General features: G+C 47.6%; 3 protein-coding genes across 4 annotated transcripts; 2 read left to right on the top strand and 1 right to left on the bottom strand.

The window, feature by feature from the left end:
* Positions 1–2,238: 2,238 nt before the first annotated feature.
* Positions 2,239–3,816, top strand: ONS95_008938 (uncharacterized protein; the record flags this gene model as incomplete). Its single annotated transcript, XM_058502502.1, has 1 exon — positions 2,239–3,816. The coding sequence occupies one exon, from the start codon at positions 2,239–2,241 to the stop codon at positions 3,814–3,816; it is 1,578 nt and encodes a 525-aa protein (XP_058361431.1).
* A 1,552-nt stretch (positions 3,817–5,368) lies between these two features.
* On the top strand, positions 5,369–9,240 carry GSY1 (glycogen synthase). Of its 2 annotated transcripts, none has more exons than XM_058502500.1 (5): positions 5,369–5,597; positions 5,671–6,019; positions 6,068–6,165; positions 6,214–6,489; positions 6,536–9,240. In XM_058502500.1, exons 2-5 carry the CDS (start codon positions 5,950–5,952, stop codon positions 8,093–8,095), a joined length of 2,004 nt encoding a protein of 667 aa, XP_058361429.1. In that variant the 5' UTR covers positions 5,369–5,597; positions 5,671–5,949; the 3' UTR covers positions 8,096–9,240. The 2 variants fall into 2 exon arrangements, with proteins under 2 accessions (XP_058361429.1, XP_058361430.1); XM_058502501.1 differs by having other exon boundaries at positions 5,671–6,165; positions 6,536–8,091; positions 8,140–9,240.
* Positions 9,241–15,404: 6,164 nt separating this feature from the next.
* ONS95_008936 (uncharacterized protein) lies at positions 15,405–16,652 on the bottom strand (the record flags this gene model as incomplete). The annotated part of the gene is made up of 1 exon (XM_058502499.1): positions 15,405–16,652. The coding sequence occupies one exon, from the start codon at positions 16,650–16,652 to the stop codon at positions 15,405–15,407; it is 1,248 nt and encodes a 415-aa protein (XP_058361428.1).
* Between the last annotated feature and the right edge of the window lie 886 nt (positions 16,653–17,538).

Genomic DNA, 17,538 nt, shown 5'->3' with positions numbered 1-17,538 from the left:
ACAATCCCACCAAGATCCTGATTAGGGAAGACCACTGCGGGAGACAGTGCGTCTCAGGTCCATCAGGTTCCGGTTGTGCAATACTGGGATCACTGAATAACGAAGCCTGTAACTTTGGTACTTGGGATATATATCATCCGTCCCCTGCCTCTCTCCGCATATTCACTTGTTTCCACGCCATGAACATTCAAAGTGAATATTTTCTGGTGGTCTAATTTAAGCCCACCCTTACAGCGACTCTGCAATGTAGCAAAAGGGGTTGAATGCATTCCTAGTTACTGATCTATGGTCGATTTCTATAAAAGCTTCGCTGTGCTGGGAAGATGAAAACGCCAGGACTTGGAGGTCGTTCGTAAGGAGTTACAGTGCGACGGACGGTGGGAATCGCGGAATCAGATTGGGACATCGAATATAGCGCGGACCTGCCTACTCCTCCAATGTAGCCTGCCAAGTGATACTGCGAGCTTCGTGAAGTTCATGGGCCGTGGTCTATTAACAGCGAGCGAGTAAGATTGGGTCTGGGACAGCGGGACGTTGTCACCTTGTCACCTCGCTTGCTTCTAGATCTATCATCGCCACCTCCATTGCCATTCGATTCTCCACTTCCACTTCCACTTCCGCTACGTCGATTTCTTTCTCTTGGGTTAAGAAGTCACATCAAACACAAATGACATGATATCATAATGGAGACAAAGCGGATACGCGACGCTTATGCTCGACACCCCTCCCTATTGTGCTGATCCCGTAGAGGTACGATGCGTGGCTCCATTGGGAAACTGGTTAGAGGTCAGGCTATTATGTATGGGTATTGGTTCACAGGCTGGGATATTGATACTCAAGGAGGGAAAGAGCAGGTGAATATACCAACCAATCAGTCTGGAGAGCCTGGAATGGAGGTGAAGGGAGAAATCAGACCGTTGGGGTTAGATAGACCGACGGATCACTGGAGTTGACGTGTATAAAAACTCTGAGCGAGACCAGCATGCAGAACTCAAGTCTTCCAGCAACTCGTGTCAGGGGAAAAAATGGATCCTGCAGCAAAGAGGGGATCATCATCCGCTGATGGTGTTGACCGCAGAGTCCCTCGTGGGCATTTTTTTTCTGTCGCAATGATCTGTTTCTAAAGTACAGAGCCAATGCAAGTATTTGCATTCAAGTCTAGTCTACCCTTGACTGTCATTCCCACTCCCGAATATGTCTGTCTTTCATCTCCTTTTTCGTTTACCATTTCATCCCACTTCTCCTCTCCTCTCCTCTCCTCTCCTGCAATCTAATCCATTGGAAATCCGTCCGACCTTGGAAAAGTAAATATTAAGCCAGAGCTAAGCCGAGAGTTCTAAGTTACCGAGCTAGGGGATTTACGAAGAAATGGATAGAGGTAGAGAGAAAGTGTGCCAAAATGGTTGGCTGGTTTTCGTATATGGATGTGGATGGGTCTCATGGCTACTCTGTCTATATCGAGAGGTAACCACGGTGGTGAGAGTTTTTACCTGGTGAGGAGAAGTGAGGTGGCGTGGCTTATGATCTGGGGTGTGGGAAATTGGGAGGTGGCTCGTTCACTCGCTCACTCGAATGATGGGGTGTTAGTGAAAAATGATAGAGGCTTGCGTTTCTGCCGGAGTGAGTTGGCTGAGAGGTGGTGGAATAAGGAAAGGAGTGGGTACTGGGTGGGCATCGAGCCTGAGCTAGAATAGCAGCTGGCACGCTGGGTTTGGGAATTTGCTGATAGAAAAACTTGAAATTATTTCTTGCGACATGGTTCTTTCACGATACCCGAGTCCTCGGTGACTGCAGATTCGACAAAGCTTTGTTCCTTCTCCAAGTGTCTACTAACAATGAACAAGGCAATAAACAAGTAACACAACGCATTGTCCTTCCATCTTCTTAGCAAAACACCCGCTTTGCAAAATGAACAAACAATATTATTGTTTCCTCTAGTTCAACATCCTCAAAGAACCATCATGCCATGATACGAAAATGGAATACATAACCCCTGAAATTACCACTCCAGAGTCCAAATTCGCTGTCCATCCTGGTCTCATTTTCTCTCACCTCAAAGTATCCGTATATACCTGGAAATCAGTCAGTCAGTCAGTCAGCCACCTACTCAGTCCTCAAATCGACGACCCAAACTACCGCCACCCACTCTCCCACCCACCTTCACCACTCAGCAAAATCTTACCATACCGAATATCACCTTACCAACCAGCATCTAGCTAGGTAGGCCACTCCACACCCATGTATCCCAACCCCGAACCCACAACCACTCCCAAATCCACAACCACATCCGCACCCACAACCCTCACACAATCCACGCTCCTCACACCAATTTCCACCACCTCAAAATCCATCTCAACCTCCATCACATTTTCAAACCCCACAACCAAATCCAATTCCAATTCCAAATCCGATTCCAACTCCCAAGCCATGGCCTCCCTCCTCTCAACATTCTCAGCTTACAAAGCGAAGATCCTAGACTCGACAAAGCCAAAGCAAACCACAGGATCCTCAAGTCCTACCGTACCAATTCCGGACTCAGATGAGGTGGTCTCGAGATACCGACCGACGATTGCAGAGAGACGGAGGTTGCACTGCCCGTCACGGCTGAGAATACAGCCGGTTGTGGGGAGGTTGGCTGGTGTGGAGATTGGTAGGGAGAGGGAGGTTTCGCCTGTCGCATTGTCTGAAGCTGAGTCTGAGTTGGAGTGTGAAGCTGAGTCGGAATCTGATTCTGGATCCTTTGCGCTAGATGAATATTTTGGTTCTGAAGCTGAAGGTGGAGATCTGAGTCCTCCTGTAGTGTACCACCAGCCATCAAGAAGGTGGGGAGAGACGGGAGTTGGAGTTGGAGTTGGAGTTGGGAGACGAGCGGCGATTGTGGCGCCGATGGTGAGGCATCACAGCCAGGCTGTGGTGGTTGAGGTTTGTGGTGAGGAGGAGATTGGGGGGTTGGGGTTTGATGAGGGGGGTGGAGATGGTGAGGATGAGAGTAAATACCAGGTATGTAATATCGACCTCGTAGAATGTCGCTCGCCAGTCTCGCCCTCATCATCTTCTAGTTACTCAGACGCGATATTCCCGCTACAAATCACCACGGCGGAATCAACCCACCACTCTTCTTCCTTCTCTTGCCCCTCCTCCCTTTCTTCAAGCTTCTTGGCTAAAGACTATGAGAACATGGAGGCCAGTGTCCAAGTCTTCGCCACCCTCGACGTCGAAAGCCTAATCAGCGACCCCGGCCCCATATTTACAGACCTCAACCTCGACGACGCAGACTGGTGTCTTGAACCACATCCCATGAGTAACTCTTGTAGCTGTCACTGGTGTGAGGTTGCCAGATTTCCGGAGCTGAGGAGAGAGAAGCATGATTTTGGGGTTTGGTGTAGGTGTTTGGCTTGCTTGAGATTCGAGGCGAGGAGGACGTTGTTGGAGATGGTGGAGGGGAGTGGGGGGAGTGAGGAGGTGCGGGAGGTGCTTGTTAAGTGGGTTGAGAGGTTGTTGGATGGGGAAGGGGAAGGGGTGGAGGGAGAGGGAGATGAGTGGAGTGAGGATGGGGATGAGGATGAGGATGAATTTGATGCTGGAATTGAAGGGGTTCTCAGTCCTTACTTTGAGATGGATGAGAGAAGTATGGTGGAAACAGAGGAGGAATACTCCATTGAGTGTGAGGTTCTCTTTGATGCTGGCATCGATTGGGATCTTGGTGGTCTTGATCTACATCCTGGGAGATTCAGCGCACTTTGTTCGAGATTGAGGAGGTTTTGGAGCGGACCTCCTGTTTCTACTCCTTTGCTTCCATTGCATGAGCCAAAATAGGTTGATAGCATTGGAAGTATCCTAAGGTACCTCGATAATGAAAACTTTTGCTCTTGCTAAAATAGAAAGATTAATGAGAATTGTGACAGTTGTGCGATGACAGAGTGACTCAAGATGAAAACAGTAATTGCAGTGCAAACGAGATATTGTCTCTATAACATAACATAACAAGAACAAACAAGAAAGATACTCATTTATCTCCAGGTCATGAATTAAATTAAACACTCATCCTATTATCGTGACCTTGCCGAGATCCATGAGGTCTCGTGAGACATCCCCAACTCTCCCCACTGCTCTCCCCAAACCTTCATCCCCACCCCGAAAAAGCACCGATGAAGCGCGCGGGGAAGCGAGTACAATTACCTAATACACCGTGAAGCTGAAGCTGAAGCTGTCACGAACTTATCATTGCGGAGTCCTGTTTTCACGATTGATTTTTTTTTTTTTTACAGCAGAAGATATCTGCAAGCGCGGCGATTGACGGGTGAGGTGAGGTGGCCAGGCCAGACCCTCCTCGCCTCATCTCGTAATTATGCTCGCCAAAAATGTTGGACCTTTTGGACGCTTAAAATGCGCCCAAAAACAGGGGTCAAAATTTTCCCGCACCGCAGCTCTCGTCCCCAACGAATAGGTGAAATTCTCACTCGAGAGGTCCTCAACGATGCCGGGTATTCTTCTTTGATGACCGGGTTGAGTACGAAATGTTTGAGGCGAATTGCATGGGATGTATGCAGATTGAGAAGGGGGGTCAGCAAATGGAGAGCGGAGAGCGACATCGAAAATACCTGATGCTGGAGATTGAGGGTCCACCCGCAGTGCAAGCTAGACTGGCGAGACTGGGTGCAGGATCTTGAATTAGCATGTTTTAGTGCAGCGTCTGGAGGAAAAGTGGAATTCGCGGAGATGGGCCTGTCCAAACTCAGAGGGGCTGGATGTCAAAAAAATTGGAGAGAAGACGGCCCAGGCCAACTGTACGGGTGTTGTGTTGCGATCATAGCAACCATAGCGGGTAGAGAGGAATGGAAGAAAAACAAGCGAAGGAAGTGTTGTTTGTTGGGTTCAGGTTTGCAGAAGCCACCACACCACATACATGTCTGGCATCCCGAGGTCGTACGGTGATTCGTTGGGTGGGATGAAAAAGTTGAAAAGAGTTTGATGCTTGCGATAGCTCCCTTTCAACCCCGCATCGTCCCCTCCCTCGTGTCGCTCCATCCCGTGCGTGGTGTTTGATTCCATCCATTCGCAGGATGCTGTTCTGTTCTGTTCTGTTGTTGCGCAAATGACCGTTGACTCTGACGGGCAAGGGCAAGTAGGGTGAGGTCATGCCAGCAGGGATAGAGCAGCCGACAGGGTTCAGGGTTCAGCAGCGCAACTGAAGAAGGCCCCGCCTTCATTTGAGCCAATGGAAAAGAGTGTTGAGCTCAGAATGGAGCATGCTGGGGCTTAGCGAGCCACCAGTCGGTGCCAAGGCTCGCCCATCTCCGTGCAATCCCAGCTAGCGTATCCTCCCAACCTTCCGACATTCGAAAGGCAGCTTGGGCCAGCAGAGGAACGAAACCGTCTGGGCAGACAGACCAACCTGGAGCTCTACCCTCTCTTCTTCTTCTTCTTCTTCTTCTTCTTCTTCTTCTTCTTCTCCTCCTCTTCCGACTCCTTCCTTCATCCTGACTCCTCAAACCTTCTCATAAGAAGGGCCCTTTCACTCATTCCTTTGACGCCGTCAGATTGTCTTTTGCGCAACTGAACAGTCTCTTCTGTTGGACCATTCCCAGACGACGCTGGTAAGTAAACAACTTTTTTAGCAACAACCCCCGTTCCCGCATGCGGATAGCTGACTTGATCATGTGGGGAAAGCTCCATTGCGAACGTCAGAGCTTCAAGAGTCTACCTACCTACCTACCTTACCTGACCTAGCACGAGGAAAATCCACTCCGCCCACAATCTGTGAATCTGCGAAACAAGCAGGTTGTCGGCTCTGTCTGTGAATTGGGATTGACGCTCCTTCCTCTTCGTCAAATCTGAAGCCTAGGGTCTGGACGCCGATCGCGCCACCAGCTTCATCCTCCTACTTCAACACCTCCACCTTCTCCTCACATCACCGAAATCCTAGAGCTGTAGCGCTTCCACAGCACAATGGCGGAAACAAACAGAGACATCCGGAACCATTATCTCTTTGAGATAGCCACAGAGGTCGCCAACCGAGGTACGTTACACTAGAAAGCCGTTGAAGAGTGCCACTGATTCAGACCAGTGGGTGGTATTTATTCTGTCATTAAATCGAAGGCACCTGTCACAACCGCAGAATATGGCGACAGATACACCCTTATTGGGCCTCTTAACAGGCAATCGGTAAGTTCACAATCATTGGACCTTCGGGGAAATGCTAACAAGGAATAGGCCGCTGTCGAAGTGGAAGCATTGACTCCAACGAACCCCCAACTGGCCGCAACAATCGAGGCTATGGAATCAAGAGGAATTGGCATTGTCTATGGTCGCTGGTTGATTGAAGGAGCTCCTAGAGTCATTCTGATCGATACAAAAACTGCATACAGATTCCTGGACGAGTGGAAGGCAGATCTCTGGAACACTGCAGGAATCCCATCCCCACCAGGTGATGACGAGACCAATGAGGCAGTAGTCTTTGGTTACCTTGTCGCGTGGTTCTTGGGAGAGGTAAATCAACCAAAGCCAATTGGAGACACCAGCTAACAATTCCCAGTTTGTTGCTCACGAAAAGACCAAGGCAGTCATTGCGCATTTCCACGAGTGGTTGTCAGGTGTTGCTCTTCCCCTCTGCAAAAAGCGTCGAATCGATGTCACAACAATCTTCACTACCCACGCAACACTTCTCGGTCGATACCTTTGCGCAGGTTCAGTCGATTTCTACAACAATCTACAATACTTTGATGTCGATGCGGAGGCTGGCAAGCGTGGTATATATCATCGTTACTGTATCGAGCGCGCGGCTACACATGCTTGCGATGTCTTCACCACTGTTTCTCACATCACTGCCTACGAATCCGAGCATCTCCTGAAGCGCAAACCGGACGGTGTCCTTCCCAATGGTCTCAATGTTACCAAGTTCTCGGCCATGCACGAATTCCAGAATTTACATCAACAGGCAAAGGAGAAGATTCACGATTTCGTTCGTGGGCATTTCTACGGACACAACGATTTCGACCCAGAAAACACTCTCTACTTCTTCACCGCTGGTCGTTACGAGTACAGAAATAAAGGTGTCGACATGTTCATAGAGTCGTTGGCTCGATTGAATCACAGACTGAAATCCTCCGGATCGAAAATGACCGTTGTTGCGTTCATCATCATGCCCGCCCAGACACAATCACTGACAGTGGAGGCCTTGAAAGGACAAGCAGTTATCAAGTCGTTGCGAGACACGGTTGACGTTATTGAGCGTGGTGTTGGAAAGAAGATTTTCGAGCGTGCTCTCAAGTGGCATGATGGAGACCCAATGCCAGATGACAAGGACTTAGTCACCAGCCAGGACCGCATCTTGCTCCGCAGAAGGTTATTCGCTATGAAGAGACATGGCCTCCCACCTATTGTCACCCACAACATGGCAAACGATGCAGAAGATCCAATTCTCAACCAGATCCGCCGAGTTCAACTTTTCAACCACCCATCCGATCGTGTCAAGATTGTCTTCCACCCCGAGTTTTTGAACTCTGCCAACCCAGTATTGCCAATGGATTACGACGAGTTCGTCAGAGGTACACATCTTGGTGTTTTCTCTTCCTACTACGAGCCATGGGGATATACACCAGCAGAATGTACTGTGATGGGTGTTCCAAGTATCACGACGAATCTCTCGGGTTTTGGATGTTACATGGAGGAGTTGATTGAGAACTCGACCGATTACGGAATTTATATCGTCGATCGCCGTATGAAGGGTGTGGATGATTCAGTCAACCAGCTCACTTCGTACATGTTTGACTTTGCCGGAAAGTCCCGCCGTCAACGTATCAATCAGAGGAATCGTACCGAGCGACTCAGCGACCTCTTGGACTGGAAGAGAATGGGTATGGAATACGTAAAGGCGAGACAATTGGCCCTGCGAAGAGCCTACCCAGCATCATTCAGCAGCGAAGAAGAAGACGACTTCATCCCAGGTATTGAGCAGAAGATCTCGAGACCATTCAGCGTACCTGGTTCGCCAAGAGACCGCAGTGGAATGATGACTCCTGGTGACTTTGCAAGTCTGCAAGAAGGAAGAGAAGGCTTGAGTACGGAGGACTATGTAGCGTGGAAGCTTCCGTAAGTTTGGTCATGCTTGATGTGCGAACACTGCTAACAATTATCTAGTGAGGAGGAAGATCCCGATGAGTACCCATTCCCGCTCACCCTGAGAGCAAAGCGATCGACGGGTCCAACGAGTCCTGCTGAGCCAGTTATCGCGAACGGCAATTCGTAGCCCTGGTGACATTTTTGGAGGAGAAAAGAGTTGAGGGCTATGAGAGATTTGATACAACGATGGGGGAAAGGAAACGGACCCTAGAATGGAACGAATGTGGATAGGTTGTGGTGGGATGGAAGGACAAAAAACTAATCATGTACTAAGATGTCTCCTTTTTTCTGACAGAGAGAGCTTTGTCTCCTTTTCGTTTTCTCTTCACCCGTCATTCATGGCATCGCGCTGGGTCTCTTTTTCCTTTTACTGCATACATATCTGATTACCATCTGCTTCGTGCCGCTTTTCGTGCTTTGTGCCTGTTGCCTGCCTGCTGTCTGTCTGGCACTTTGAAGTTACCCCACTTATTTCCACATGCGCTCTTTGTTGATTGATCTGTACTTTGGACTTGAGCTGCGAGTTTACTACCCTTGGTTGTTCGCTATGCTGCGCTTTACTGTGCTGTCCTGCCGTGCCGTGCTGTGCTGTGCTAAGGGGACGGATAGGTGACGTGTTTAGGATTGGTGGGGGAAATTCGAGAACATTGTTGGTTGGTCTGCAGATATCCTATATCCTATATCCTAAGTTACTGTATCAAGTAAGCAAAACCAAGTAAATACCAAATGCAATGCAATGCAATGCAATGCAAATATTTTCGTGTGTTTGTAATATTTAAAATAAAGAAAGGATTCCGTGTGTTTGGGCTAGAGATGGAGATGGAGATGGTATTGTGAGGGTTGCGAGGTTTGTGAGGGGTTGGGGAATAGGGTGTGTTTTGTGAGGGAGAGTTGGTATGTAGGATGTAATGTATCAGCAGTGATATTTGGATAGGTAGGTAACTTATGTACGAATGTCCTTACGCACGCCATCGACATTTTGTAACGGGTGGGTGACGACGTGTTATAAGTTAAATGAGAGGGTTTAAGTGCTGTGTTAGGAATGGGGGAATTGGGAATTGGGAATTGGGAATTGGGAATTGGGAATTGGGAATTGGGAATTGGGAATTGGGAATTGGGAATTGGGAATTGGGAATGGGCATTGAACATCCTGGGTTCTGGATTCTGCGTCTTGTGGCAATATGGAGGTTGTAGGGGCACTGGGTGTTAAAATGGCTAGCCGGTAGTGGGAACGTCACGGGCGGAGGAAGGGAGAGGGTGTGAGGTTCTAGGTGTCTAAGATATTGAGGATTGTCGGGAGGGAGGGTAGGTGTGTGGGGAAGAAAAAGATGGGAGAGGATGAGAGTTGACAGCGAGATTTTACGTTGTAGACTCGAATTCCTGGATGTGTACCATTGTCGATTTCGAGAGTGTTATTAAGAAAGCTTCCTCTCTCGGATGGATGTAGTGTTGCTGTTTGTCAGCTATCAATGTATTTTCAAATGTTGCGAGAGCTGTGCATGACATTTGGGTGTAAAGTCATTCGAGTTGTTTGGAGGATATAGGATGGCTGTGAAGAAAGGTGGGGGGGGGGGGGGGGGGCGGGGTGGGCGGGGGGGGGAGGAGCTACCCCAGTAAAAAAAGTGTTTAGCGAAGAGAATGATGAGTGTCAGTCAGTTTCCAACCATTCTTTTTCGGTCAGTTGTGGCGTCGATCGTTGTTGGAGATTGAGGAGGGGTGTTGGATGGCTTTTATAGCTGGGCGTTGATGAGAATGGCTGAGTTTTCCCTTGTCTTACATTGTGAATTCGGTTGTGATGTAGTGAGCAGGATGTGGAGGAGGTGAAAGGTTGGGTGATGATAGGATGTGATGTAGGATATAAACCATTCACCATCTCGACCCAACAAACAATGTGCGAGGAGTGAATCCAGGATCTGGAGAGCCAATTACGAATCTTATATGAACAAATGATATTCCAGCTTTCAATACCAAAGTAGTCTGTCCGCAATGTACAGTAGCTATATGGTGGGAACTGGGAAGTCTGTCAGGAGTTTGTGTATGATGGACGACCGTTTGGTAATACTGCTACTTTGTGCTTGGACACCTTTCTCAATGCCGGTTATGCAAATCTTGTGATATTAGGATATTTCTTCTGGGAAGGAAAGGTCAAGGTTTGTTGTCATGGACTCTCTCACTGTCACTTCCATTGCATTTCCTAGCTTATCGGCAGATATTTTATGGGTGATTACTACCAATATAATAATACTTGGCTATTCTTTAAAATTCTCTGGAGATTAATGATCCAACTTTGAAATGTCTTGTGACAGCTCTTCGAATAGGCATTTCGTTGCGCTGTACAGCTTAGCCGAGTTCACCATACGGCCAATCTGTTTCACCCCCAATTGTTGATGTGGTTGCAAGAATCACGGAAGCCTGGCTTATATGGCTATTTTGAACCAGAGTAGCTGCTGTGATAGATATTCGGATGTAAGAAAACTCGGAATCAATGAGTTTTTCGCAGGCGAGAAGCAGTGAAGTGTGGTTGTTGGGTGTGAAGCGAAGCGAGCATTAGCTTCTCACCAAGATGATTGTGAATAGAAGCCCAGAGAGTCATCGGTCTCTGAAGCAAAGTCAGGGGGATCTGAAAAGAACATATAAACGTGAACGGATCCGAGGCCAGTAGGTACAAGGCCAGTAATCATGAAGAAATTCAAACAAATGAGACTCTGGACATTGAACGCCGAGTGATGATGTATGTTTGACTCCCTCGGACTTTCTTGATAATATTTTCTGGGGTTTCAAATACTTGGACGGCAAAATAGAAAGATTTTCATTATATAGCAAGTCTCTACAGACTCCCAAGTCGATTGCATTCTCACTGCCATCAAACGCTCCGCTGTCAATTTTATCGTCTCACTGCAGACTCCCTACTGAGCTTCACTCGATCATTTCGTTTCTGGATCGGAGGAATTTACCGCCAGGACTCATGCGCAATACGGCATGTCAGAGTTGGTTTCTTCAGTTGGGCTGACTGTCAAAAATGGGATACACATCCCTGGCGCATTGTGCCCTGGGTTGCATGTTCTGCTCGTACTTGCGGGCCTGCTGATGACGAGGGAACAGATTTCAAAGTAGGGAGCTCTGGTTTATATGTTAGAATTATGCCAGCGGTCAAGACTGGTATTAGTGAGTCGAGCTTTTGTAACACGAGTGAAACGGGCTTGGCAAAACTGCATGAGGTGGAGTATATGAAATGAGGGGTTCGAATTAAGCGATGTTTACTTCACCTGTGAATGATGGCTCAGCTTGACTTGATACCCCAAAACAAAGATTAGAGGCACAATTAGTGGACCATGATGTCCATTAAACTTTTCGGTCGTGTAATAAGTACTTAACACTGGTGCCCTCAGCACTTTTCTCCCTAATCAGCCAAGACGGACGTCCATTTTCGCAAATGGCCACCTCTGAGCAAGTTCCGGCAGAGAGGGGAGACATATTGATTAAATTGAAGAATTTCATTCTGAATCTTCTTAAATCTGAATCTAGTTTGTTTACCCCCTGAGCAGGATCAACATCTCTCAAAGAAGTTGGTGGTAGGGGGAAATGATTGCTCATTTTCTGAACTCCTGCTGTCGTTGCGAGCTTCGCTGTCAAAACTCATTGACAACGTGATAAGACACGATTTTTTTCCTATTTATCCAACCTTGTTTCAGCCAATCTTATATGGGGACAAGCTGTACTGGTTCTTTGATGTTATATTCCGCAATTCCTGAACCCAGGTACGTCTTCTCCGGGATCCAGAACAGCACTGGACAGACTGTTTATTCTCATCCAATGGCAGTGTGACTTGTAGAGTCTCCACTAGGAGCATGAGGTAGAAATATATACTCGTTGGAGGACATGTTGATGAGTCATTGAACGGTTGATGCCGATGGAGAAGTGACTCAGAAGTGACCGAACACATAAGAACGGGAAGATGGATGACAATGAGGGGTAAACCTGTGAATTGCGCCTAGGTATATATAAGTTCTTCCGAGATTAAGACAAAGAGGTCAAGACTATCAATAGCCTAATATTTCAATAATTGGTCTGATTAGAACTAATTGGCCAGCTTGCATGTGCTGCGAGAAGCTGAGAGTGGTGCGATTTTTAATAACGTGACGTACTCTAAAATCGTCAGAAAGTGAATGATGGGCGGGCTGTTTTTCACTGAGAACTGCACTCCAGCGTTTAGATTTTTGGTCATCAGTTGTCTTTCTCTTATCAATCCACTGCGTTTTGTCTCTGTTCCTCTGTCAGCTCCAAGATCGCCGGGCGATATGAGAACGACAGTGCTGGAAGTCGATCGAAGGGAATTTGCCATGCAAAACAAAGGGTTTGATTTCATCAAATATCAAGTCGTGGCTTTTCTCGAACCAAACCTAGATTTTCTAGTCCATCACTGTGAGGCCGATGACCCAGAAAGCTGAGACTCGTATCTTGTATTTATAGTCTTCCCTTCCAGTGAAGTGGGAGTAAGCGACATCCCTCAAGTCAGCAAACCTATCTTGGAATGTTACACCTATGGGTGCTCGCCGCCATCTTGCTACCGAGAGAGCACCTGATATCCTCTGATAGACATAAATGGAAGTTAGATCCTAAACCTTTAAGGATACCCATAATTTCATCAAAGATAACATTAGGAAGGGTGTTGCTTAGAGATGCTTCGACACGACAATCCCACGATTATTTAAGCCGAGTCACGTCAAGGGTTTTGTATATCTTGAAGTTGATTGTGCAAATCTGTTGATGAAACAAATCCATGACCCACTTCTTGTTGATTTGTGCTGTCAAGTCATGAAGTGTTGTCAAGGATTCTCTCGGACGTTCCTCTCATTCGAATGTGGACGACGAAAGTTCCAAACCACCAGTCCAGTCCAATCCGAATCATGTTCAAAGTAGCATATTGTTCACAAACTGCACATATCAATTGCCTGTTCTCTCTCTTCAACAAAAAGGAAAAACGATGGCTACCCCATTTCTAACCAAACCTTCCACCCAACTCATAGATCGTTCAAAATCTTGGTTTCAATTATGTGGCGATTTCGGCTGAGGATCTGAATCTTATATTAGAGTCGAGAGGCCTTTCAGCATTACTCCCCCAAAAGCAGCATATTGCATGATCGAAATCAATCGCGAATTTCCCCATAGGGTTGCTTATGAAAACCCCAAGATGCAACATCCTTGCGTCCGAAGCGGGAGTGATGTCAGTACGACCACACGCTGCATCAACGTATAAATTGCCCTGCACTCTGTCTCACTTCATGAAGTCACGCACTGTCAAGAGTTCAAAGACTGCGCTTCAATGGTGAAGTACAGCGGAGTGGGGTAGTAGGGAGATCTCTGTTGGAAAGTCCTGACTTGAAACCGAATTCACGCTTTCCTAGGTTGCCAAGGACCATGTGGCGTTGAGACTGAGCAGGATCCCTTTCTCTCTCTTCGTTTCTGGTAGAGCCTACGCGTCGCTGCCAATGCATTGTATGTTGTCAAACTTCAACGACACTATACATTCTCTGTCCCGTAATGCAATAGCAAGACCACTCGAGGATGTTGGTTCATCCGCGAAGAATATTCCCTCAAACCATCGTGACGACTGCTAATAGATTTGTGTCTGAACGACTAATCAGTCTTTCTGGGCTCTTGAGTGTTAGGGGAAAAAGGAACCAAGTCTGATCAGGCATAGATCTATATATGTAAATAAAATACCGAGAGAGTGACCCACAGAGGCGTGATTAATGGTCTTGAGCGCTCGCCAATCAACGATGAATTCTATCGAAGAGAGGAGTAGAATCTCCGTGGATATCAATCGTCTAGGAGTGTATATAAAACACTTCACGGGATGCCTCTGAAGATCAAGGTAAAAATTGAAAGCTTCAGGGATAGTGACGAAAGCCTCCCTCCCGTGGAGAGATGTAACTCGGATTGTGCTAGGTTGCTTTTTGTACAGCATTGAACCAACTAGTCATAAGATTTGAAATTTACATGATCATCTGTTCTGCAGTACTCAAATTTTCGTCCATTGGTCATCACTTTTCACTGTCGTCTGTCTAACAACTGTCAACTCCCACCACATTGTCACTTGGCCACTTCTATTCGATTTCGCACAGAGAACGACCGTATTCTGTCACTAACCACGAGCGTCTTCACGAGATCCTCGAATATTCCAACATTGAAGAAGCTTAGTCTGGTATGAATTACCTTGAACCAACTGGTTACATCCTCCATACCCTTTTCAACCTACAGTGGTGTCTTGCAAAAGTCTATCTCAGTCGCTGCCTCGAATCGACGTGAGCCAAGTCATATATATAGAGCACGTATAGTACTGAAACCAGACTACCGCAATGAAGCAGGAGAATTCGCTAAGCAACTAAAGTCTGCGTTGCGTCCACAGACGCTGCATGAGGAAGTCCGCTAGGTGAATGAATATGGTGTTTACAGTCTGTGAACTAAGCGAGCTCTCCTTCTGTCTTTCCGACACAAAGAAACCCGTCACTCAGCATCGATCGCATTTAACGGAAGCTGTAGTTCTGACGCCGAAGCCAGCATGCTTTCAGTGAGTAGTGGGGGGAGTCACTGTCATCAAGTAGACAGAGCAGACGCTCACTGCGCCTTTGAGCTTGTCCCAAGTTTCTTCTTCACCCTCCACCATTGACCTCCATCGTGAAAATTTACGGCCTCTATCTCACGCTTCTCTCCATCTTCTCAACACCCTACAAAGCAATCTTCACCCCACCAAAATACAATGGCTCAGACTGACTCGCTCTCCTTGGGTACCCCTCCAAGTAGGTTGTTGATAAGCACGGATTTGCAAACATCTCCAATCTGTTTGTTTACAGAATAACACAACGCGCAAAGTTAACACTATCATTAAGATCTAGCATTACTCTTACTTACTTGCTCTTCTGAATTCAGAAAAGGATTTACAAGACTTCATATGAGCAGACCTAGTCTTGCCACGCGCGACAAAAGGAAAACCATCATCCATCCAGAGGGTAATAATGATCTCTCTGGGTATCCGCTTTTAGCAACGCGTCAGGAAAGGAACTCCTCTTTCCTGCCACCAGAAAATCCCAACGAGTAAAATCTCGGTTTAGTTCGATCCAACCCAATCCAACCGGCCGCTTGCGACCGGTATCCATAAACCCCATTCTACAGTCCATCCAACCATCCATATATGAAGAAGAATACGCACCGAACCCACCCACACAACACCCACGGTTTTCCCTGCCCCTCAAGGCAAGAAATCTGGAGTCAAAAAGACCGATTCAAGCAGCCTTCTCAACAAGATACAGAAACTTCCAAAACCCCAAAACTGCAAACCCCGTATACGTCACAGGGACATACCTCGCCCCCCTCCTAATCCACCACATCGCAACAGCAGCCGCCCACCCGGGCCCCACAACCGCCCAACCCATCCGGCTCCTAAAAGCCGCCGGCACAATATGCCTATACAGGATCCCCTCATCATCATAGTACTTCCTCGCATGCCGCGCAAACGCGCGTTTCGACCGCGTGTAGTCTTTCATGATTTGGTTCCCCGGCGGCGAGGGGTGCACTTCCGCTTCGCTGCCGACGTACCATACTTCGGGGAGGAGAAGGGAGTGCCCTGGTCGAGCGCGGTAGTGTCTTTTGAAGAGCTCGATGAGGTGTACGGCGGAGGTGCAGTTTGCGGCCATGGGGTCTGTTTTGGAGCCGTGGGAGAGGATAAGGATGTCTGTGTTTTGGAGGATGGGGATTGCGGCGTCGTAGTCCTTGTAGGACCACTCTTTGCCGAATTTGAGATCTTGGATGATGGATGGGGAGTCGGTTTGGAGTTCTGCTTTAAGGGCTGTGCCGAAGGCGCCTGAGGAGCCGGTCATGGCGATGCGGCGGGAGCGGATGGAGCATGAGGTGCCGATTATCCAGTCGAAGACGCGGAAGCAGGAGCCGATGTACGAGGAGGGATCGACGTGGTGCATGGCGTGGTATTGGGGGCCGACGACGAAGGAGTTGGGATCTTTGGGGACGACTCTTGGGTAGGATTTGTGGTTTGAGTCACGGCCTTCGAGGATGGCTACTACGAGGACTCGACCGACTTGGAATATTGTTACGAGAGTAAAGAGTCTCTCAGATAGAAGACCTGAACCGGTGAGGTTCAAGGCCTGAGCGATTCGGTAGCCTAGCCATGTTCCGCAAAGCTGGCATGATAATTCTAGTGGTAGTTCGATGACCATATTCTGGATGAGATATCTGTTGTTGAATTTGAGTCGACGGTTGAAGTATAGATGGTGCACTTCATGAAGGTATCCTATCTGACGCAGGATCCAATACCGTGATTTTGAGAATTTGTGAAGAAAGAAATGTGCGACGTCGAAGAAAAATGATCCAGCGAAGTAGAGCCAGAGACTGGATATCACCACCACCCACCATGGCGAGCCTGTCAGACCCTCCCAAGCAAAATTGAATATCCTCCCAGGTATCCTCACAGCTTCTTCTGCTAGACTCCCCCATTTTGATGTCTTTAATGATTCCATTTTGGCAATGTGTTGTGGAGATGGCAAATAAATACGATCAAATCCTTTGAATCCACGTGAGGAATGCGGATGCCCAGGAACCAGGTCCTTGATGCCCACAGGCTAAGGACGGAAACAATCCAAAATTCGAATGCTCTGCCATCCACTGGCAATTCGAGATACGTTTGCTTCCAAGAGAACCAGAAATGGAAATAAAGGACAATGCCTCGTCCAATATGACGAAATTCTTCGTATCCAAACCGAGCCCCAGATGTTTCGGCGGACCCCAAAAATACCCCGCGATCCCAACAATCGAGGAGTGTTCTCCAAAAATTCCCAGCGCTAAAGGTCAACGGATCTGATAAGAAAAATCCCAAGAATCGGGGACAAAAAATTGAGATAAATATCCAAAATGTCGTACGAGATCCAGAAAGGTTTTGGTTCAAATGACTGATGTCAGAGAGCGCGAACCGGTCCGTGGGCTAGGTAGATAGAAAATTGAACGATTGACGCAATTCAGGTGATCGACCAACAAAACCAACACTCTGTCCTCGTGAAAGGAAAGATCAATTCTGTCCTCTTTGATCAATTCCAGGCAGAAGGGCGCAGTCCTTTATGGATCCGCAAGGCACAGCAATCCAATGCAGTGCAATTGGATGTAATTCGTTTGAATGGATGGGAACTCCTATCGCGTCGTGCAACAGCAGGCGTGGTGGGTTCTTCGTCGTTTGCTCCCAGCCACCACACACCGACATGTCCTTTTTCATCAAAACCAAACCTGAGCGAGCGAGCGAGAGAGACTTGAGACAGATAGATAGATAGGCCACAGATAAAGATGGAGCGGAGCGGAGCAGCGACAGATAAAGAATAGATAAAAATATCTTTAGGAGAACACCAGCGAAAGGGA

The sequence above is a fragment of the Cadophora gregata genome (genome assembly GCF_030347475.1).
Source record: "Cadophora gregata isolate MNR1 chromosome Unknown scaffold_3, whole genome shotgun sequence".
Lineage (NCBI taxonomy): Eukaryota > Fungi > Ascomycota > Leotiomycetes > Helotiales > Ploettnerulaceae > Cadophora > Cadophora gregata.
Note: the sequence above shows the minus strand (reverse complement) of the source record. Positions and strands in the feature narration are given on the sequence as shown.

Coding starts and splice junctions, on each gene's coding strand:
- GSY1 (XM_058502500.1), top strand. CDS start 5,950: ATGGCGGAAACAAACAGAGACATCCGGAACCATTATCTCTTTGAGATA. Junction 6,166..6,213: donor GGCCTCTTAACAGGCAATCG/GTAAGTTCACAA, acceptor AACAAGGAATAG/GCCGCTGTCGAAGTGGAAGC. Junction 6,490..6,535: donor TCGCGTGGTTCTTGGGAGAG/GTAAATCAACCA, acceptor AACAATTCCCAG/TTTGTTGCTCACGAAAAGAC.